The 23,676-nt window shown below is 42.3% G+C and overlaps 1 protein-coding gene across 4 annotated transcripts in view; it reads right to left on the bottom strand.

The window, feature by feature from the left end:
• MID1 (midline 1) overlaps nucleotides 1-23,676 on the bottom strand; it is a 395,950-nt gene that overhangs the window by 108,312 nt on the left and 263,962 nt on the right. For 3 of the 4 annotated variants that reach the window (XM_020911572.2, XM_020911570.2, XM_020911571.2), the window contains exon 2: nucleotides 21,898-22,613. In XM_020911572.2, the coding sequence (XP_020767231.1) occupies nucleotides 21,898-22,557 (660 nt within the window). In that variant the 5' untranslated portion in view covers nucleotides 22,558-22,613. The remainder of the gene's footprint in view (nucleotides 1-21,897; nucleotides 22,614-23,676) is intronic. The other variant, XM_070464124.1, reaches the window with a different exon arrangement.

Raw genomic sequence — 23,676 nt, 5'->3', positions numbered from 1 at the left:
CAGGGATTGAACCTGGGTCTCCTGCACTGGCAGGTAGGTTCTTTTCCATTGAGACACCATGGTAACAGCAGAACGCCCAAACAAATGAATACTTAGAAAGAGTGAAAGGAAGAACAATTTTGTCTCAATTTGGGGGAAAAAATTCTGAAATGTTTTCATTTTGTTTCATGAAAATTATTTGAATTTCACAAATTTATAAATTATCAATTAAGGGTTTAGTAGCAATTGATGACTTTCTGCTATTTATTTATTTAATGACCTTCTGCTATTATTTATTTTTTTCATTTAATGACCTTCTGCTATTTATTTATTTAAAGACCTTCTAGTCTGCTTTATTGACTATGTCAAAGCCTTTGACTGTGTGGATCACAACAAACTGTGGAAAATTCTTAAACAGATGGGAATACCAGACCACCTGACCTGCCTCTTGAGAAATCTGTATGCAGGTCAAGAAGCAACAGTTAGAACCGGACATGGAACAACAGACTGGTTCCAAATCAGGAAAGGAGTACATCAAGGCTGTATATTGTCACCCTGCTTATTTAACTTATATGCAGAATACATCATGTGAAATGCCAGGCTGGATGAAGCACAAGCTGGAATCAAGATTGCTGAGAGAAATATCAATAACCTCAGATATGCAGATGACACCACCCTTATGGCAGAAAGCAAAGAACTAAAGAGCCTCTTGATGAAAGTGAAAGAGGAGAGTGAAAATGTTGGCTTAAAACTCAACATTCAGAAAACTAAGATCATGGCATCTGGTCCCATCACTTCATGGCAAATAGATGGGGAAACAGTGGAAACAGTGGCTGACTTTATTTTTCTGGGCTCCAAAATCACTGCAGATGGTGACTGCAGCCATGAAATTAAAAGATGCTTGCTCCTTGGAAGAAAAGCTATGACCAACCTAAACAGCATACTAAAAGCAGAGACATTACTTTGCCAACAAAGGTCCATATAGTCAAAGCTATGATTTTTTCCAGTAGTCATGTATGGATGTGAAAGTTGGACTATAAAGCAAACTTAGCACCAAAGAACTGATGCTTCTGAACTTTGGTGATGGAGAAGACTCTTGAGGGTCCCTTGGACTGCAAGGAGATCCAACCAGTCCATCCTAAAGGAAATCAGTCCTGAATATTCATTGGAAGGACTGATGCTGAAGCTGAAACTCCAATACTTTCGGCCACCTGATGCAAAGAACTGACTCACTGGAAAAGACCCTGATGCTGGGAAAGATTGAAGGCAGGAGGAGAAGGGGACAACAGAGGATGAGATGGTTGGATGGCATCACTGACTCGATGGACATGAGTTTGAGTAAGCTCCAGGAGTTGGTGATAGACAGGGAAGCCTGGCGTGCTGCAGTCCATGGGGTTGCAAAGAGTCGGACATGATGGAGTGACCAAACTGAACTGAATGACTGTCTTGAGAATTCTTTTCGCAATTACAGTGTAAACAAACACAACTTATTTTTTTGAAACAATTTCCATGCCTCTTGTCGATCCAACAAAGACAACCTTGAGTGCAAAGCTTATCTGGGTAAGGATTAGAGCAATCTTTGGCAACTGTCTTAGCACCTAACACTTCCTTGTCTGAAGACATGCTTTGTATTAACACCTACCACTCACCTTCTAGAACAGTCCTTTGGAACACTCTTTCATAAAAATCACACAGGGCTATATAACTAAACTGCAGGGGGAAAATGACTCTCCTTGAGCCCCCAGAATCAAAGATTTAGGCAGCAGTAAAGTTTCACTATGATGGAGTGAGCACAGTGAAGAAAGCAAACCTAGACAGAGCCAGCCTCACATGTGTGGAGGGTCAAAGGCTGGCATCAAAAAGAGGGGGACCATAGAGATGGATGAGGGATTCTTCCTGTGGAAGACCAATTTGATTTTATTTCACCATCTCTGGTGTTTATCCATTCAGAGAAATCATTGTCAGAAAGTCATTTTATCTTTGTAAGCATCATGGTGATATTTTTTCAGGACAGGAGCACTTTTACTGAATATATTGTTTAGACACAAAATGGAAGAGATTGAGTCACTTTCTCTGAAAAATATAGATATGGAGGTAACTATCAAATATAGCTAAATAAATTTCTAAGGAAAATGAGCAGATTCAATGGCTTTTGAACATTCCACGAAGCCTGTTTTATGACTGCATTTTGGATGAAGGGCTGCACAAACAGTGAAAAAGACCAAAATTGTCATTTAGAGCCAAACACATAACTCTACAGATTGTGATGGTTTCATCCCCATCCCCATGGTCACTCACAAGGATTCCTGGGAGGTGTCTCTAGCTCTCAGAGGAAATATTCAAATTTGCTCATATTTATTCAAAAGAAATCAGAATAAAATATCCCTTCACAGATCATCAGAATAATGATAAAGAATTAGAGATTTACAACTGATTTCTTTACTGGTTGAAATGAAAAATCACATCTCATTGTCAGCAATGTTTTTTTTCCTTCTTGCACTGATGATCATATTGCCCCTGATCATATTATCTTATTTTCTGACTTTCCGGTTGAAAAAAAAAATCCTCTGGACAGAAATATTATTGCCTGGCTATTAGGAGAACAGAGACACTGTGATTATTCTTATCTTAAATATGATAGGTATCTTCAAAATGAAGACCTCTCATAAGAACACAGCTATTCATTGAAACATGTATATTACCATGTGTAAAATAGATGACCAGTGCAAGTTCGATGCATGAAGCAGGGCACTCAAAGTTGGTGCTCTGGGACAACCCAGAGGGATGGGGTGGGGAGGTGGGAAGGGGGTTCAGGATGGAGGGGACACATGTGCACCCGTGGCTGATTCATGTTGATGTATGGCAAAACCCACCACAATATTGTAATTATCCTCCAATTTAAATATACAAAGTAATTTTTTAAAAAAGAACACAGCTACTGAAAATTTCTATGCTCTCAACTAAAAGCATCTACACTAAGATACTTGTTTCAACTTAAATAAAGGTATTTGGGCTTCCCAGGTGTCTCAGTGGTAGAGTCTGCCTGCCAATGCAGGAGACAAAGGACACGAGAATTTGAACCCTGGGTTGGGAAGATCCCCTGGAGTAGGAGAAGGTAATGTGATCCAGCATTTTTGTCTGGGAAATCCCATGGACAGAGGAACCTGGTGGGCTACAGTCCATGGGGTCGCAAAAGAGTTGGACACGACTGAGCATATTAAAAAGCAGGGACATTACTTAGCCAACAAAGGTCCATCTAGTCAAAGCTATGGTTTTTCCAGTGGTCATGTATAGATGTGAGAGTTGGACTATAAAGAAAGCTGAGCACCAAAGAATTGATGCTTTTGAACTGTGGTGTTGAAGAAGACTCTTGAGAGTCCCTTGGACTGCAAGGAGATCCAACCAGTCCATCCTAAAGGAGATCAGTCCTGGGTGTTCATTGGAAGGACTGATGCTGAAGCTGAAACTCCAATACTTTGGCCACCTCATGTGAAGAGTTGACTCATTGGAAAAGACCCTGATGCTGGGAAAGATGGAAGGCGGGAGGAGAAGGGGACGACAGAGGATGAGATGGTTGAATGGCATCACCAGCTTGATGGACATGAGTTTGAGTAAGCTCCAGGAGTTGGTGATGGACAGGAAAGCCTGGCATGCTGCAGTTCATGGGGCTGCAAAGAGTCAGACACGACTGAATGACTTTCACAAGCTACACCCCAGAGGATCTTGTTCCATCTGGCTGGGCCCCTGTTCAAGGCGACCTCTGTGCACCAGGGTGAGAACCACTGGACTAGACAATGACAAAGGCATTTCCAGCTCGGGGTTTTCATGATGTGCACCTCCTGTGAAACAAACAGTCTTTGCCTGCAGGAACAAACCAAACAATGCCTACATAACCTCTGCCTCGGCACTGAACACTCACATTTGATTCATGCCATTCCAAGTCTCAGCTTGAGGAGCTGAGAGTCTATAGTTTTGCACACATACACACACATGCAGAGGTATATACATATAAACAGCTTCTTTGGAAGACAGGTTTAAAATTGACTAACAGATTTAATGAGTCACTTTTGATCTCTGGAAATTATTCACTTTGACTATAATACAATGAAAACTATTATCCATCATATAAAAGCTATTTGGGTGAAACTCTCAGCTGCTGGCCTATTCTCTGCTGACTTCCTACTTGGTAGAAAGCCCCAGGCTGTGTCTGATACAGACAGCTACCCCAGGAAGGTAGTGTAGTCCTGAACATGAACCGCCACAACTAGTACATCTGGGGGATAGTAGATAATATCAGTTGCACCTAAATCATGTTTGGAGAAAGGATTAAAAAATATTCAATATGCTTCTGGAGGTTGAAACATTGCTGAAACAGCCCCAAGGGTGGCCTGGGCAGGCCCAGACATCTCAAGCCAGGCTGGGGGCCTGGGGTGGAGGGAGCCTGCCATGCACAGCCTCAGGGCGGTCGCCAGCCTGCCACTCAGGATGTCTACAGATGGAGGGAGGAGATTCTGCAAGGACTGGGCTTCCTAATCTCAAAATAGATTTGGTTTTGAAGGTCACGGCTTCCCTGCCGGCTCAGACGGCAAAGTATCTGTCTGCAATGTGGGAGACCTGGGTTCGATTCTTGGGTCAGGAAGATTCCCTGGAGAAGGGAATGGCAACCCACTCCAGTATTCTTGCCTGGAGAATCCCCATGGACCAGAAGAGCCTGGTGGGCTACAGTCCATGGGGTCACAAAGAGTCGGACACAACTGAGTGACTAACACTTGGAGATTACATAAAGAAGTCAATGCCTTGTGAAGAGTGAAGCTGAGCTTTCCTCTCTGCATGCTGGCAAAGATGCTTTGGTTATTTACAGATGTCCCAGCACAGACATTTACCACTTGATGATTCCCTGCCGTGGGCTGTCCTGTGTGTTTAAGATGCTGAGCAGCATCCCTGGCCTTGATCTGCTAGATGCCCCTAGCCCTTCAAGTTGTCATGATAAGGCAAATGTGTGCCACTAAGTTTACCCGCTAAGGTCTTCATGATTTCTTACCATCCTACCTCAAAGGGGAATTAAAGAGAACTCTGTTTTGCAGCAGTAGGAAAAAAAATACGTACATAAAAAGTATGCACACAAGAAAATACATATGTATATAGTATTATTTTATCCTTCCCTTGTGAATGACAAATATTTCATCACCTGTGTCTGAACTAAAGTCTTTAAAAATCAAACAGTCTCTTCTCATAAGAAAAGACTTTCTCATAAGACATCATTGGTGAGCAATTTGTTGATTCAGAAGTGAATGCAGAGGCCTACAAGGCAACATTTTGCTGGCTTATATATTAAAATTTCAAAAGAATGTCGGGTGGGCTATGATTTTTCTTGTTTACCTGATGGGTAAATTGCACCGTATCATCTCATTAAATTATTAACGGCTGTTCCATTTGTTTCAATAAGTATTTACTACTGATAAAATACCTTGTAGCTTATAAAAAAAAAAAAGCCACCTGACGCAAACAGCTGACTCACTGGAAGAGACCCTGATGCTGGGAAAGACTGAAGGCAGGAGAAGGGGATGACAGAGGATGAGATGGTCGGATGGCATCACCGACTCAATAGACATGAGTTTGTACAAATTCTGGGAGATAATGAAGGACAGGGAAGCCTGGCTTGCTTTAGTCCATGGGGTCACAGAGTCAGACACCACTTAGTGACTGAAAAACAGCTAGTCACTGGAAAAGGAATAAGGAGATAGAAAACAACTATGAGACACAGTGACTAAGCTTGAGAAATGGACAACCAGTTGAGGCAGGAAGGCTTTTAGCCCAAACAGAAAGTGAAAGTCACTCAGTCATGTCCAACTCTTTGTGACCCCATGGACTGTAGTCTGCCAGGCTCCTCTGTCCATGGGATTCTCCAGGTCAGAATACTGGAGTGGGTAGCTGTTCCCTTCTCCAGGGGATCTTCCCAACCCAGGGATCGAACCCAGGTCTCCTGCCTTGCAGGATTCTTTACTGTCTCTGCCACCGGGGAAGCCCTTTAGCCCAAAAGTGTTTATATAATAATATGGAAGGCAGTGTAATGATGAAGGGGTAGTAGAGACAACATGGAATGTCTGACAGCCCTCAGATTGGGAGAAAATAATAGCAAATGAAGCAACAGACAAAGGATTAATCTCGAAAATATACAAGCAACTCCTCCAGCTCAATTCCAGAAAAATAAATGACCCAATCAAAAAATGGGCCAAAGAACTAAACATACATTTCTCCAAGGAAGACATACGGATGGCAAAAAAACACATGAAAAGATGCTCAACATCACTCGCTATCAGAGAAATGCAAATCAAAACCACAATGAGGTACCATTATACGCCAGTCAGGATGGCTGCTATCCAAAAGTCTACAAGCAATAAATGCTGGAGAGGGTGTGGAGAAAAGGGAACCCTCTTACACTGTTGGTGGGAATGCAAATTAGTACAGCCACTATGGAAAACAGTGTGGCGATTCCTTAAAAAGCTGGAAATAGAACTGCCACATGACCCAGCAATCCCACTTCTGGGCATACACACTGAGGAAACCAGATCTGAAAGAGACACGTGTACCCCAATGTTCATCGCAGCACTGTTTATAATAGCCAGGACATGGAAGCAACCTAGATGCCCATCAGCAGACGAATGGATGAGGAAGCTGTGGTACATATACATCATGGAATATAATGGAATATTACTCAGCCATTAAAAAGAATTCATTTGAATCAGTTCTAATGAGATGGGTGAAACTGGAGCCCATTATACAGAGTGAAATAAGCTGGAAAGATAAAGACCATTATAGTATACTAACACATATATATGGAATTTAGAAAGATGGTAATGATAACCCTATATGCAAAACAGAAAAAGAGACTCAGATGTATAGAACAGACTTGTGGACTCTGTGGGAGAAGGCGAGGGTGGGATGTTTCAAGAGAACAGCATTGAAACATGTATATCTAGGGTGAAACAGATCACCAGCCCAGGTTGGGTGCATGAGACAAGTGCTCCGGCCTGGTGCACTGGGAAGACCCAGAGGGATCGGGTGGAGTGGGAGGTGGGAGGGGGGACCGGGATGGGGAATACATGTAAATCCATGGCTAATTCATTTCAATGTATGACAAAAACCACTGCAATGTTGTAAAGTAATTAGCCTCAACTAATAAAAATAAATGGAAAAAAAAAATAAAATCTACGAAAAAAAAAAAAAAACATGGAATGTCTGAGAGAATTTTATGAAAAGCTAACTTAAAGTAGTCCTTGGTGAGCCTACAATTAGTCCTTTAAGAATCAATCAGAGTTAGTAGAGGAAGAAATAGAAAGCTTGAAGAGGAAGACTATTCACTTTGATTTACATCAACTTTACATTAACTTCTTAAAAGAAACTATATTGTCTTTATAGCTACAGGGAAGGGTTAAAACTTGGAATAAGGGGAGAAAGATCAGCCTTCAGGGTATAACAGTAATGGAAAGAGGAACTTTGGGCTTCCCCAGGGCCAAGCATTACAGGGTTTAACCTTCAATTATACCTCTGTTGCACTGATGAACAAATAAGGCTTAGAGAACTTAGTTGTGGTTTGTTTTCCTTAACCTAAGTTCACACAAATTGAAAATGACAAGGCTAAGGCATAAGTTAAAATCAGACTTCAAACTCATTTCAAACCTGCTGAATGAGAACCTGCATTTTTGTTGTTGTTGTTTTACTTACTTATTTTAATTGGAAGATAATTTTAATAAGATCCCTGAGTATTTCCTGTGTACATTTATATTTGAGCCGTTCTGGTCTAGGAAACTAATGTAAACCTAAAATTCTGATAAGCAACCCTGGAAAAAGGAATGGATAATAGACCCCAAACCTTTGTTATTGACTAACATGTGGCGACCATTTTCACATGTATATAGGCTTTGCCAAAAATAACTAAATATGAGTAAGAACTCATTTAGGTCTCTTAAGAGATTTGAAATGTCAAACTCATAGACCAAGATGCTAAATTTACATTTTTAACCACAGCAAATGAATTATCACATTTCAAGTGATGGGATGAATTTAGAGACCACGAGAGACTCATTCATTCCTTCATTTAACACTAATGTATTGAGTAGCTGGTGAATACTGAATAATTCAACATGACTGTAATAAATAAAAATTATTCCATAAGGATTTCCATATTTCATTTTTGTATTTTTACTCCTTTATTTACATCAGAATGGAAAAATAGATCAACCTCAATTTAGTTACTACTTTAAAGGAAATTTCTTGTGTCCAGGCAACCCTTGTGTCAGAAGTTAAGGCAAAAGCACTTTGTCTCTCCATCACTTAAGCTCTTTTTCCTTCTCATTAATTTTCTGAAGTGGGGCATGTTTGGGCCATAGTTCTTTCTGCCTTAATCATAGGTGATGATTAGTTAAGGCCAAGATAGGGTCCCTGGGTCGGAACACCAAACTTCAATTTCTCTAACCACAGTTAATGCTATTTAATTTTCGTGTCCTCACATTCCAAGTGGTTAAGGAGGTTCCTATTTATGCAGCTTCTCCCACCCACTAGATGCTGAGCTAGATACCTGGACCTATATTATCTCATTTAATCCTGCCAAGATCCCTAATGAGCAGGTATTAACATTCTCATATTTTTGCAGGGGATACACGGTTGTTTCAAGAATCAAATAATACTTGAAAGTGCTTTGCAAACTGTCAATCTGGAGATTTGCAAATGCTCATTATTCCTCTTGGTAATAGCTGGTTCTCAGTGTTGAATAAACAAATATGCTTGAACCACACCGCAAAACAACTTTAAGCAGCATCTTGAAAGAGTTACCCTTACCTTACCACCCTCCCTTACCACTCCAAGCACTGACCTACAGGACTTTAGTCTAGAGGTACAAAGGCAGCATGGTGGCCTTGTCCAGTGTGTTTCCAGATGAGTTTCTAGAATAAAAGAGAAACTGGAACCACTTCATTTGATGAGCTGAACCATTATAATTGGGTAAGATCCTCATTGGCTGGGACCCTCCAGAGCCTTATTCAGCAGGCCAGGGGCAAGAAAATCACCTCCCTCCTGGGTGAAGCTTGTATGGGGACCATGGCATGGCATGCAGTGTCCAACTCTGCAACCCACGGACTGCAGCCCACCAGGCTCCTCTGTCCATGGGGATTCTCCAGGCAAGAATACTGGAGTGGGTTGCCATGCCCTCCTCCAGGCGGATCTTCCTGACCCAGGGATTGAACCCACGTCTCTTATGTCTCCTGCACTGGCAGGTGGGTTCTTTACCAGTGAGCCACCTGGGAAGCAGGGACCTTGGGTCTCCTTGATCTTCCAGAAGCAACAGGCCATACTGAGCATGAGTTGGAAAACCTGCCCATTTCACTCCTCTCAGCCTTAAATCTGATGCCACCAACCAAGAGCAGCTGAGCTCTGGACAGCTATGTGAAAGGGTCAAAGGATCGAGAAATAAATCTTTCTACCAAGCCAGGATATTCATCCTAACACCTAAGTTTGCAAAAACTCCCTCACAGATAAAGCTAGCCACGCCCCCAGCTGGCTGGGCCACACAATGGCATTTCCTCTGGTGACCTCTCACACCGTCTTCCTAGAGATGGGTCCTTTCACAGTGGAAATGACATAAATGGTTCCCGAGCCTGGATATGGACTCGACCTGTGAGCCCTGTTCAGGAAGGAAACAGAGACCTCTGAGGAAATGTGAGAAGAGCTACAACTCTACCCGTGATCAGCGGACCTTTCATAAGAAAGGGTCTGGCCCAGATTTTTTCATGGACTGGAGTCCTCCTATGTTTCCCTGACAGCCACTCCAAAGGGACACACAATGCAAATGTCCCTGCTGTCTTCTCTGAACACTGCTTCTCCTTGAAATGTATTTTCCCTCCAGCTTTTGGAACTAAGCAATTTCCAGAGTAGGCTTTCCTGGTGGCACAGTGGTAAAGAACCTGCCTGTCAATGCAGGAGACACAGGAGATGCAGGTTTGATCCTTGGGTTGGGAAGATCCCCTGGAGGAGGAAATGGCAACCCACTCCAGTATTCTTGCCTGGAAAATTCCATGGGCAGAGGAACCTGGCGGGCTATAGTCCATAGGGTCGCAAAAGAGTCATGCATGACTGAGCAACGGAGCACAAACACAGCACAATTTCCACAGAGCAACACCTAAGTCAGCAAGCTGGGACTATGAGTCATTTTAAAAACTATCTCATGGACTGAGTTTCATGGACTTCTTTTCCTAGCCCTTTTCTATGCTCTTATCTCATGTTATAATTATGTCTAGACCATGGAAGCAACGACGTGTCTCTGTGACTCATTTCTGCATTGCCAGAGTTTACCCAGGGCTTATCTCCTTAGCCAAACACAAATATCCCTTGGGTGAATAAATAAGGGTTCTTTCCTTTTTCTTTTTTTTTTAAAGGCAGAATTTGATAAAGCAGATGGGGGGAAAAGATCATCTATAAAGACATGAAAAAGGTAGAAGCTCTTCAGAATTTTCATATTGTTTCAGGAATAAGAACCCGGTCTATCTCCACGTGAATAAAACCCATTATTTTCCTGACTGTTTTCCCCAATAGGCAGCAAAGTAGATACAAGATGCTGACCTCGCTGCCCTATGCATTTTGTCCCAATGGCACAGAACGTCTGGGGCTACTACAGGAGAGGCTGGAGGCCCTCATGTCCTTATGCAAGCTCTTCCCTTCAGGGTTCTCCTCTGCGCCCAGCCCTAACCAAGACTGAAACCCCTCCTTCTTCCTATTCTAAGGGCAATGGCTGCTGACACGGAGCCCAGGGCTGCCCAGCTCCATCCTTCACTCACAAACCCAAGGCGATGTACAACAAAACAGAAAGCTGGCCAATGGAGCTTGTGATTGGCCCAGGCCGCCCTGAACTTCAAAATGGTGCTTGTTTTTAAAAGCCATTTCTTTGAGTCCACCGCTCACTACTTCTTAAGAGTCCATTTTACTACTCGGCTTGGTTTAAAAAGGACAAATCAAAGTTCCCACCCAATTATAATTCCCCTGAGGGTTGTTCAAAATTTCCCATGTCAGCCAGAAGCACAAATCGACCCTATAACCACTGAGTAATTTATGATACTGTCAGGAAACCCACGATTGGGTTACACCAATGAAGCCTTTATTGTAACAGTAAATGCCCAGATATAATAATACCTCATGTTCATGGAACGCTTACTATGTGCCAATCACTAGGCTAGGCACTTTACAAGCATTTTCCTTTTTGATGAGAAATGCAAAATGTATTCTCCTCTGTCAGCTTAAAAGCTATCCTCATGGGTAGGTGAAGTCCTTAAGTAGTGTGCCCCAAAATCTAAAACATAAAGTGAATTAAGTTTTAAGTGGACTTTGTAAATAGTTTTATCAGATTTTTCCAGAATGCCTATGTCACATACAGAGAATCTATCCAGTCTTTAGCTTCATCCACTTTCTCAGGCTACTCTGTGTCCTCTTTATTATTTACCTATTCATTGTCAAAAATTTACCAGTCTTTCTAAGAATAACCTAGTTTATGATTTGCCAGTGTCAGAGAATGAAAGAATTCTGAATATCACAGCCTTCAAAAAAATACTCAGTAAAAGTAATTTCAGAAAATCCTACTAGCTTTAACTTTGTACCTTATCAAGATGAGCTGTATTCTTTGAAAACTTTTCAACTTAAATTCAAATGCTATGCACAAACAGTTACTCCTCACTTATATGGACTCACTTTATATACTTAAATAAAATTGAGAAGGGACTTCCTTAGTGGTACAATGGATGAATATTCACTCGCCAATGCAGGGGACACAGGTTTGATCCCTAGTCTGGGAAGATTCCACATGTTGCAGAGCAACTAAGCCTGTGCCCCACAACTACTGAGCCTGCACTCTAGAGCCAAGCTCCACAAGAGAAGCCACTGCAATGAGAAGCCTGCACACTGCAACAAAGAGTAGCCCCTGCTCGCTGCAACTAGAGAAAGCCTGCGAGCAGCAGCAAAGACCCAGTGCACCAGTTTCATCCATCTCATTAGAACTGATTCAAATGAATTCTTTTTAATGGCAGAGCGAAGTAAGCCAGAAAGATAAAGACCATTACAGTACACTAACACATATATATGGAATTTAGAAAGATGGTAACGATAACCCTATATGCAAAACAGAAAAAGAGACTCAGATGTATAGAACAGACTTGTGGACTCTGGGAGAAGGCAAGGGTGGGATGTTTCAAGAGAACAGCATTGAAACATGTATATTATCTAGGGTGAAACAGATCACCAGCCCAGGCTGGATGCATGAGACGAGGGCTCAGGCCTGGTGCACTGGGAAGACCCAGAGGGATCGGGAGGAGAGGGAGGTGGGAGGGGGGACTGGGATGGGGAACACATGTAAATCCATGGCTGATTCATGTCAATCTATAACAAAAACTACTGTAATGATGTAAAGTAATTAGCCTTCAACTAATAAAAATAAATGGAAAAAAAAAAAAAGACCCAGTGCAACCAAAATCAATTAAAAATAAATTATTTTTTAAAATAAAATAAATGAGTTATCTATATATTAGGACATTCAGGAAAAAAAAATTACTCTAAGGGGTAAATCAGTGAGCCCATGGAAGCTGCCATGACAATCCACTAGTTTCCACATGAGCATATCTTTTCTTCTGAGGTTTCCCTGAGGTCATCTCAGATACATCTGTGTGAATTCACGTCTGGCCCTTCAAGGCAACCCAGTCTAAGTCTATACTGGCTCAGCTGGAGAAAATACTGGCATGGAGATATCTTAAGGCAGCTTTCTAGGTGGCCCTAGAGGCACCTGACTCATTGGAAAAGACCCCAATGCTGGGAAAGATTGAAGGCAAAAAGAGAAGAGGGCGGCAGAGGATGAGATGGTTGGATGGCATCACCGCCTTAAATGAACTTGAACAAACTCTGCGGGATAGTGGAGGACTGATGTGCTGCAATCCATGGGGTCACAGAGTTGGACACGACTTAGTGACTGAACAACGATGACATGAGGCATCAGCCACCGTCTATGATGGTGGCCTACAGCCTGGCCAGGTTTCTGTGTAAAACCACCACCTTGATTAGTCCTGAATATTAATACAGGACTGATGCTGAAGCTGAAGCTCCAATACTTTGGCCACCTGATGCAAAGAACTGATTCATTGAAAAAAAGACCCTGATGCTGGGAAGGATTGAAGGCAGGAGGAGAAGGGGATGACAGAGGATGAGATGGTTGGATGGCATCACTAATGTGATGGACATGAGTTTGAGCAAGCTCCTGGAGTTGGTGATGGACAGGAAGCCTGGTGTGCTGCAGTCCATGGGGTTTCAAACAGTCAGATATGACTGAGTGACTAATTGAACTGAGTCTCCAAAACCCAAAGGAAACCTCAGAAGTAATGGAATCACTCGAAAAGCTGGAGCCAAAGAGACCCAAAATAAGACTACAGCAGGGGGAACTGTGCTCTAGCCCTAGGTCCAAGCCCTCTGCCCAGGTGATGTGGAGCCACCCCTTTTACCACTTTCAGCCCCTATTTCCTCATCTGCAGAATGGGGGTGAAACAGCATAAACTTCAAGGTCATATCTGACCCTAAAATATTCCTGAGGTTTGAGGTCAGCATTTAGAGATATGTGTTTGTGTGCTTAGTCACTCAGTCGTGTCCGACTCTTTGCGACCCCATGGACTGTAGCCTGCCAGGCTCCTCTGTGCCATGGGGATTCTCCAGGCAAGAATACTGGAGTGGGTTGCCATGCCTTCTTCCAGGGGATCTTCCCAACCCAGGGATCAAACCCAGGTCTCCTGCATTGTAGGCAGATCCTTTACCATCTGAGCCACCAGGGAAGGAAAGGCAGAAAAGAGTTGCATTTATGTCTGGAGTCAAGAGCCTATCATCAATGATCACTCCTATTCTTGGTCTTCAAGGACAAGACATTGACTCTCACTGGTTTCCATGTTTCTGTTGAGTATATGTGTGTGTGTGTTGGGGGGGGCAGTTTGACCTATGATACTACTTCACTTTGCCTATTAAAAATGAGACCACAAAAATCTAAAGTCATGTGAACAACTTTTCCCCCTTCTATTTCTTCTGTGGGTACAATGACCCTAAATGTTTCTGATACCCTGACTGGACCTTGCCTTCAGAAAATATACATGACATCAGCCTCTCGCTCTCTCAAAAACAAAATTCCTTCAGTGTTATTCTGTAGAGAAGAAGAAAACTGCCCCAAACTTTAACCTGGCATTCAAAGACTCAAACTCTTCACCCTGCCCCCAGTAGGACTCTTCCGACAGACTCCCTCCTGGGCCCCTCCATTGGCACCCTGGGCTCTAGCCAGCATTGTCTAGAATCCCTAAGCTGTCTTGCCAATTCCTGCCAACAGGTTTCTGCTGGCCCCACTCCTGAGGAACGCCTCACTCTTCTTTGATGCATAATCCACTGATCTGTCAAGGCGGCTTAAAGCCCACCACCCTGAAGCAAGGTTTCTTGTCTACTCAAAAACCAGAGTCAGTTCTTCCTCCTTCACAAACCAAAGCACTTCTTTAACCCATCAATCACGCACCTGTCCATCAACAAGTGTTTATTCACTCTCATGCCTCTGCCCTTCGCCAGGAGCTTGAGACCCAAGAACTACAAAACCCATGAAAGCAATAATGTGGACCCTTATCTCACATGCAAATAAGACAAGCAGTGGTTAAAAAATAACTGTCAGGCAGTGTGCCCCAAAGGTCCACATTGTAACCATCATGCCATTCTAACCTCCTGGATTATTACACTGTTTTTATGTTCTAATACATTGCCAGACACAATGCTGATTGTTTGTGTGAAACATTTTATTTTGCTCCCCCATGTTTCTATGCAAGTAAGTACATTATTTCTAACTCATCGGGAAAGACCCTGATGCTGGGAAAGATTGAAGGCAGAAGGAGAAGAGAGTGGCAGAGGATGAGATGGTTGGATGGCATCACTGACTCAATGGACATGAGTTTGAGCAAACTCTGGGAGATGGTGAAGGACAGGGAAGCCTGGTGTGCTGTAGTCCATGGGGTCACAAAGAGTTGGACATGACTTAGTGACTGAACAACAACAAATACATCATTAGCCCTGTTTTACAACTGTGGTGTTGGAGAAGACTCCTGAGAGTCCCTTGGACTGCAAGGAGATCAAACCAGTCAATCCTAAAGGAAATCAATCCTGAATATTCATTGGATTCAGGACTGATGCTGAAGCTGAAGCTCCAATACTTTGGTCACCTGATGCAAAGAGCCAACTCATTGGAAAAGACCCTGATGCTGGGAAAGATTGAAGGCAAGAGGAGAAGGGGATGACAGAGGACGAGATGGTTGGATGGCATCACTGACTCAATGGACATGAATTTGAGACAAGTCTGGGAGATGGAAAAGGACAGGGAAGCCTGGTATACTGCAATCCATAGGGTTGCAAAGAGTTGAACACAACTGAACAAAGCAACAACAACAACAAATGAACTAAAGCTAAGAAACATGCTCAAGAATTACATTTCTTTATACAGTCAAATGACTAGAAGGTATCTTGTGTACCTGTTTATTTCCCAGAATTCTCTGAATTCCTCAGAAATGATCCCAATAATAAATCATCAGTCAGTAAGACAGTCCTCTCTGCAGGTAAGGGAGGGAGAGGGGATTCATCACGGGGAAGAGATGAAAAGGAGAGAGGAGAAAGATGGAGCCTTAAGTTTACTGTTAAGAACATATCCCTCAAAATGTCTTCTTTTACTCTATATATCATAAAAAGTTTTTGTACCCAACTAATAAAATTAAAATACAACTTTAACATTTCACAAGTATTTGGAAACTGTATTTTGTCACATGGGAAGTTTCTAAAAAAAAATTATATATATATATATATATATATACATACACACACATATATATATATATTCAGTTTTCTAATAAAAAGCTTGGCAATGGTAGATGTAATGGCCTTTATTTCAGGAAGCCTTTCTCTAGAGTCTCTCAGGTCTGGCATTGGTATCCCTCCTTTGGACACAGTGTACCCAGAGTTTCCTCCCACCAACAGAGGAAATATTTACTTACTGGAACTCTCTGCTAAACTATAAGCTCTACCTATTTACCTACTGGAACTCTCTGCTAAACTATAAGCTCCAGGGAGGAAGGGGACTGTTCCTGTTCATATTGCCTTTATGAGGCATACATTAACTTACTTATGCATGACTTCTCCAAAAAATCTACATATCAGATACGGGAGGATAAAGGAAACGGTAGGTATAATGGGTCTGTCAAGTGTACATCATATAGGAACATAAAACAAAGGTGAACAAGATCAAAATTCACACCATTAAATTTAAACCAATGAAAAGCAATACAGACCAGAATAATGAGTCATGTACAATTGGATAAAATATAATGTATATCTGGCTCTGCCCTTATTTATAAATTATCTTCAAGTCAAAAGCATTAGTTGTTCAGTCCTGTCCGACTGTTTGTGATCATGCACCGTAGCCTGCCATGCTCCTCTGTCCGTGGGATTCTCCAGGCAAGAATACTGGAGTGGGCTGCCATTCCCTTCTCCAGGGGATCTTCCTGACTCAGGGATTGAACTCAGGTCTCCTGCATTGCAGGCAGATTCTTTACCATCTGAGCCACCAAGGAAGCCCAGAAATTATCTTAAGAAATTGTCTTACAGAATTATTTATCATATATCAGAATGAGTATCTGTAATATTATTATGAATGTAATTTAAGTTTTCAAGCAGGGTTAACAGTTGATCATCAGTGAAACAGCTGACAAATATTTATTGGGAATTCATTATATTCAAGATCCTGTAGTCAGTCTTAGATGGGTGATGGAGCAGTGGGAGCCAAAGGTCTCTACCTAACTTAGGGTGATTAAATCATCGAGGGGGATATATTGTGTGCTCAACTGACTAGATAACCAGGTATACACTGGAGTAAGTGATTGCTATGAGTTGGACTGTGGCCCCTAAAATTTCGTATGTTGAAGTCTTAACCCAAAATATTTCAGAATGTGACCTTAAAGGTCACTGCAGCTATAATTGGCTATGATGAAGTCATACTGGAGCAGGGTGGGCCCTTAATCCAATATGACTGGTGTCCTTTTAAGAAGGGGCAATTTGGGACTTCCTGGGCCATCCAGTGGTTAAGACTCAGGGTTCCCAATGTCAGCGGCATGGGTTCAATCCCTAATGGGGGAACTAAGATCCTGCATGCCATGTGGGGCAGCCAAAAAAAAATTATGCCAAGAAGGGGAAATTTGAACATGAAGATAAACACACAGAAAAAATGCCATGTGAAGAGATATAGGGAGAAAACAGCCACCAACAACCCAAGGAGAAAGGCCTGGAACACATCCTTCCCTCACAGCCCTCAAAAGGAATCAACTCTGCTGACACCTTGATTGAGGACTTCCAGCCTCAGCAGTAATGAATTTGCCTGCCAATACAGGAGACACGGGTTCGATCCCTGGGTAGGGAAGGTCCCCTGGAGGAGGGCATGGCAACCCACTCCAGTATTCTTGCCTGGAGAATCCCACGGACAGAGGAGCCTGGCGGGCTGCAGTCCATGGGGTCGCAGAGTCAGACACAACTGAGCAACTAAACAACAACAGTCTCCAGCAATGTACAACAATACATTCCTTTCCTGTAGGTCACCTAGTTTGTGAGCCCTTGCTGCAGCAACCCTGGCAAATCAATGCAGTGATAAATGCTAAATTCTGCTCACAGATGAAGGTTTCTTAAGCTGGGCACTGCTGAGATTTGGGACCAGACAACTCTATGTGGTAGGAGCCCATCCTGCACCTTGTAGGATATAGCAGCATCCCCAGCCTCTATCAACATATGCATGTCTCACACACACACACACACACACACACACACTCTCCTCTTCCCCTGGAACCTGCACTCTACCAGCGACTATTTTCAAAGAAGAAACAAGTCACAAAAATTCTAAGGAAAAGGTAAAAAGTCTAGCTCAGAGTCCAGTCACAACTTCCCCAATGGCAAATAAAGTAGAAGACTTTCACAAATATAGACCTTCACGATCTGTAAATGAAGCCCCAAAGTGAAATCCCATCTTTCCACCTCCAGAAGAGAAGGGCTACATAGGAAGGCTGAGGATTTAACTGGAACCTTTATCAAACTATTATAAAACTACAATGAGATGACCCATTGAAAGGGATTATTTCGCAAAGTAACTCCCGCGGCCAAAAAAAGGCCAATTAGAGTCAGAAGAGCAAAATAGTGATTTGGAACTTCAGTTTCAGCTCACTTGAAGTCAGAGTATGCTGAAATTGAAGGGCAAGGAAAGGTCAATTTTTCTGGGTGTGTATATTTTTATGGGTGGAACCAGAGGAAAGAAACAAGAGCTCCAACATTATATGGTGGAAGAGAGGAGAAGAAATTACTGTATTGTAATTTCTTGAAAACTCTGGAATGCATTCTCTCATATGTTACTTGGTTCACTAATCAAACTTTTGAATCAAGTTTGGAGGACTGAGCGGCTTCTTAAAATTCAATTAAAATTATGTGAAAAGATCCACATCATGATAGGCTCCATTTAGAGATGCACTTGCCAGGAAGACTTTTTTCTCTTTTCATCTTAAAACAGAGTTCAGGAAATACTAGTTTAATTTTCTCTTTGTTTCAATATTTTATGATTATCTCCCAATGCATAGTCTCTGAAAGCATCATTAGATTCTTGACTTGATGCAATTTCAAATGATGTGAAAGATTTTATTTGCATGAACTCTACATGCTGAAAGTTTCCCTTTTTTTTCCTTTTGTGTCTAGAAAAATAGTTGTAAGGTACAAAAGTATATTCCAATCCTCTATATCAACACATGTATACTGAGAACTAATGAAAAAATGTCCCTCTAAGTTATTGAGTGTTATTGAAAGAATTATTCTTCATGATCACTGCAGAATTCCCTTTCTTCAAATAATGGAATTATACTAACAGAAGTAAAAAGAAAAATTCAAACAGCAGACACTTGAGTCCTTAAATATTCAAGTAAGTAAAGCAAATCTATCACATTATGAATGAAAGCATCCTCAAATTTCTCCATGCTTTTGTTTCCATATCATCAGAAATCCATTTTTGTAAGTGATGCTAAAGCCTCAGGAAAATATACTAACAGAACTCATTTACTTTCTCAGGTCAAAGTAATTAACAAAAATACAGTTTTTGTTTGTTCGTTTTGGTCCTTTCAGTATGCTATTCCTTTCTTCAAAAACCCGATGTTTATACTGTAGTTAGGTTTTGAAATACCATGGACACCCAAATGTCATCTATTCTATGATTTTTTTGTTCTAACATAAGTGGCATATTTTAGAACAAACAGGCTATGCTAGCATGCTATTTGTTTAAATGCTGATAAGCATATTTTGTGAAATGGCTGTAAATAAATACTTATAAGCATACTTTGTTGAGTAGCTATAAATGTGTTTCAGCCTACTGGGTGCTGTTTATATGATTATATTTCTGTAATTATAAGATAAAATCTACCAGGATCATTAGTTGTCAGGCCCTCCTGGTAACAGTATAAATGACCACTAGCCTACTGGCTTCATTAGACCAGTGTTCAAGGCTCATAATTGAAGAATTTCATTTTCATCACAAAATGGGCTAGAACACGTAAGTGCTTCCTCTTAAATTTGGAGATGTAAATAACTAAGGACTCCTCTTTGATGGGACAAAAGTAATGAGAAGAACTCAAATACCAGGTTTAAATATCAAGTCTTGGAGTTGCTGATATCAAACCTCAAGTGTGGTGTTTTCACACGTGGTCATTAAGCAGTATTAATCCAATTAAAGGAACAGTTTTTGATAAAGAAAAAAATCCAATCTGGCAGCTTCACATTTTGGAAAGCAAAAACACTTACCTTCTTGAAAACAAACTTCTGCTTACCAAAGGTGAAAGGTTGGGGGAGGAATAAATTAGGAATTTGGAAGTAACATATACACACTGCTGCTGCTGCTAAGTCGCTTCAGTCGTGTCTGACTCTGTGCAACCCCATAGACGGCAGCCCACCAGGCTCCCCTGTCCCTGGGATTCTCCAGGCAAGAACACTGGAGTGGGTTGCCATTTCCTTCTCCAATGCATGAAAGTGAAAAGTGAAAGTGAAGTCACTCAGTTGTGTCTGACTCTTAGCGACCCCATGGACTGCAGCCTACCAGGCTCCTCCATCCATGGGATTTTCCAGGCAAGAGTACTGGAGTGGGGTGCCATTGCCTTCTCCGAACATATACACACTACTATATATAAAATAGATAACCAACAAGGACCTACTATATAGCACAGGGAACTCTACTCAATATTTTGTAATAACCTATAAGGGAAAAGAATTTGAAAAAGAATATATATATATACACACACACACATATATATAAATATATAAAACTGAATCACTTAGCTGTACATCTGAAACTAAGACAACATTGTAAATAACTATACTTCAGTTTTTTAAAAAGGGAGGGGGAAAAAAAGCACCAATGTTCAATCATCCTACACATTCTGTCCCCCACCAAAAAAGGGCAAAAGGATCACCATAGTTTCTAAAATCTGATAGCCACAGCAATTTCTGAAGAATTTTAGCAGCACAATTCACACACACATTGCTTTGCTATTAAGAACTTGGGAGGTGTGCTTTTGGTCACCTTTGTGCATGATGCTAGAAATCTAGTCAGCATCTGTCTTCCCTTGTCTGCATTGCCCCCATCCATTGCTTAACTTCCTAGATTGATTTGTATCAGTCGTCAATGAATACTTTGAGTGAGGCATACTGCTCAGGTGATAGGTTTGTTCCCCAAATGACGTTTGAAAGCAAGGATTACGACTTGGTCCCCATAAACACAAGCCCACATCAGCGGCGAGAAGAAGTGACAGGAACTATTAGTGAGAGGTGACGATCTGCTCTGAGCGGTAATGCTTTCGATCATGTGATTCATTGTGTTTGCTCAACAACACGGTGTTGTGTGTCCTGAGAGGAAGGACTTCAATATATATTTACTCAAAGCTCTTAATTCATACTTCCTTTCCTTTTAATTGGCATCTTATGATCTAAAATTAGCTGGTGAACAGAATCGACAGAAGTGTCTCATGATCAGAGCAAACTCGCTCAGCTGAGTTTGCAATAATTAGACCCACCGCCGCCCGCAGATGAACAGACACCTGGAGACCCAGCTTATTTCTCCCCTGGAGCCTTCTCTCCGTGTTTAGAGAGTGATTTTTAAAATGTGATGGATAGTCATATTAATTATCATTCCCCGAGCCAGAGTTCGGTTCGGAGTTCCAGGTTAAAAATGAAGTTAAATATACTTGCCTCTACCCTTACTGCATTAAAAAGCTTCCACGAAAAGAAATTCTTTTGTAAATCCGAGACAATTGGAACACTCCAGTCCACCAGTAAGCTGGATATCATTTACGCCAGGAATAAAAGGTCACATGTCCTCTAAAATCCCACATTTGCTCTAGGCATTCCTCCTCCCTCTCTCCTTTGTTTGGGCAGTAACTAGATACTAGTACGATGCCAGTGAAATGAGTGAGGAAAATAAATGCCCCCACAAATGCCTAAACCCAGATTTTATCTGCTATTCCTTCTGACTCTCTCTCTCTCTCTTGCTCTCTCTCAACTACAAGGACTGAAAATAACCCAGATTTTTCCGAATTTGCTCTCGCCTTGACAACGCTAACATTACAAGCAGCAGTCAACTTTGACAAGATACTCTTATTGTGTAACATGGCCAGGCTGCCAAAAAAACATGCTACAACGAATCAGATAACAAAAGGCGAAGAGACAAGTTTCACCTGCCACGTAGCTAGCAGTGAATACACTTTTTCTTTCCATGACATTTGCTGGCACAAAGGGGTTTGGCTTAAGGCGGATCGGACTAACCTTCAATTTGTCATAGCGCTCACTCAAAGCTGCCACCTGATGATCTCGGTGCCGCCCGACCAGTTTACACAAGGCACAGATTAACTGGTCATCGGTCACGCAGTACATATTCACCTTCTCATCCTCGTGTTCCAGGCACATCAGCCCCCGGATGTGCGAGTCCGGGATGGGCTCAATGAGACGGTGGCCTGTGAAGGGCTTCTTGTTCGGGTGAGTGGCTTTTAGGCACTCGTCACAGTAGGACACTTCGCAAGTGACACAGGTCTTCACGGCGTCCTGGGCAGGATCCTGGTCACAGAACTGGCAGAGGACTTTCTCGGCAGAGGTCATGCTGTTGGCGTCGAATGCCCGCTCCCGGCGGGTCTCGCTGGGGGAATTGGGCCCGCTCACTGAGGCTTTCTGGAACCTGTCGATGATGTTCTGGAGGGTGACGTTGCGCTTGAGCCCGTCTAGACCTCGCTGGCTGAGCGTGATGACATGCCGGCAGGTGGGGCACTGGAAGGCGGTGATGGACTCCACGGACTCGTTGGTGGCGCAGTGTGACACCAGGATGCGGTGGGCGCAGTTGAAGCAGAGGCTGTGTGCACAGGGGAGCAGGAGAGGGTCCTCGAAGAGCTCCAGACAAATAGGGCAGGTCAGCTCCGACTCCAGTGTTTCCATCTTCAGGCAAAGCTCTCCTGGGTCATCAGCAAAATCCAAGGAAGCTGATCAGCTATCTGGAAACAGAACGTAAGATGTGATTAGGCGTGAGGGGGTCAGCCATGGGGGGCTGTCAGCTTTGAGTGCATCTCAGAATAATTCCACACACAGGTCACGGGAGGGTAAATGTGTGTACATTCCAAATAATTCTCTATTCACTGGGGAAATAAGGGGGGGCGGAGAGCACCCAAAGCCAGCATATCAGCTAACATCTCCTCAAGGTTCCTGTCGCCCAAAGCAGCATTTTTTTAAATTTAATGTATTTTTCTTTTTTTGCAGTTTTGTCCTTTAAAGGGTCTCCCTCCAAACCGGCAAGTTCTTGAAACTGTAATTTCCATATCTAATCACAATAATCTTATTGTGTTATGGCCAAGTTTTCCTTGTGTTTTAAAACAAAAAATGTAGAAACAGTAATTAATGAACTACAGAGTCTTTCACGACTTTGCATTTATGAGTTGACATGTTAAGTATATGTGCTTTAAGGGCTGCTACTCTGTGATACCGAACCAGGCTTCAGAGGAGAAAGGCAGTTATTGTAGAAGCGGGCATGAAATGTGTATGAAATCAATTGTGTGGTTTCAGTGGCAATCATAACGTTGCAACCGGGGATGTCAGTTTCCCAAATACACCCCCAAGAAAAAAAACAAGTGACTTTCACAAAGATGATTGTGATAGAGGCAACGTTTCTGGCATGTATTTGTTACTCTTCTGAATAATTCTATTGTTTAATCCAGCAGTGGGACGTGGGTGGGCAGAGAGAAGTGGAGAAAAATATCTGGGGGCCTTTTTAGCGGCTGCGGTGAGCTGAGGACCAGTGAGTGCTAACAATGTGGTTCATGAGAACAAGGATCATAGTGGCTACAACATTCATTTGCTAAGTTATAACAATGGTGACGATTACAGTTTAGAAAGCACTTGAAGGTAGTCGCGCTCCACCGAGGAAATTTAAAGGGCTGCCGACGGACCATAAGCAACCCTCCCAGCCTAAAATCTCCCATCAAGGGCTTGTCACTGTCACCAGCGACAGGCCGGGCTAGCAGGAGGTCCAGCCTCACACTCAGAGCCACGTTGGCCTGGGCG

The sequence above is a fragment of the Odocoileus virginianus genome, unplaced genomic scaffold, assembly GCF_023699985.2.
Source record: "Odocoileus virginianus isolate 20LAN1187 ecotype Illinois unplaced genomic scaffold, Ovbor_1.2 Unplaced_Contig_16, whole genome shotgun sequence".
Taxonomy (NCBI): domain Eukaryota; kingdom Metazoa; phylum Chordata; class Mammalia; order Artiodactyla; family Cervidae; genus Odocoileus; species Odocoileus virginianus.
Note: the sequence above shows the minus strand (reverse complement) of the source record. Positions and strands in the feature narration are given on the sequence as shown.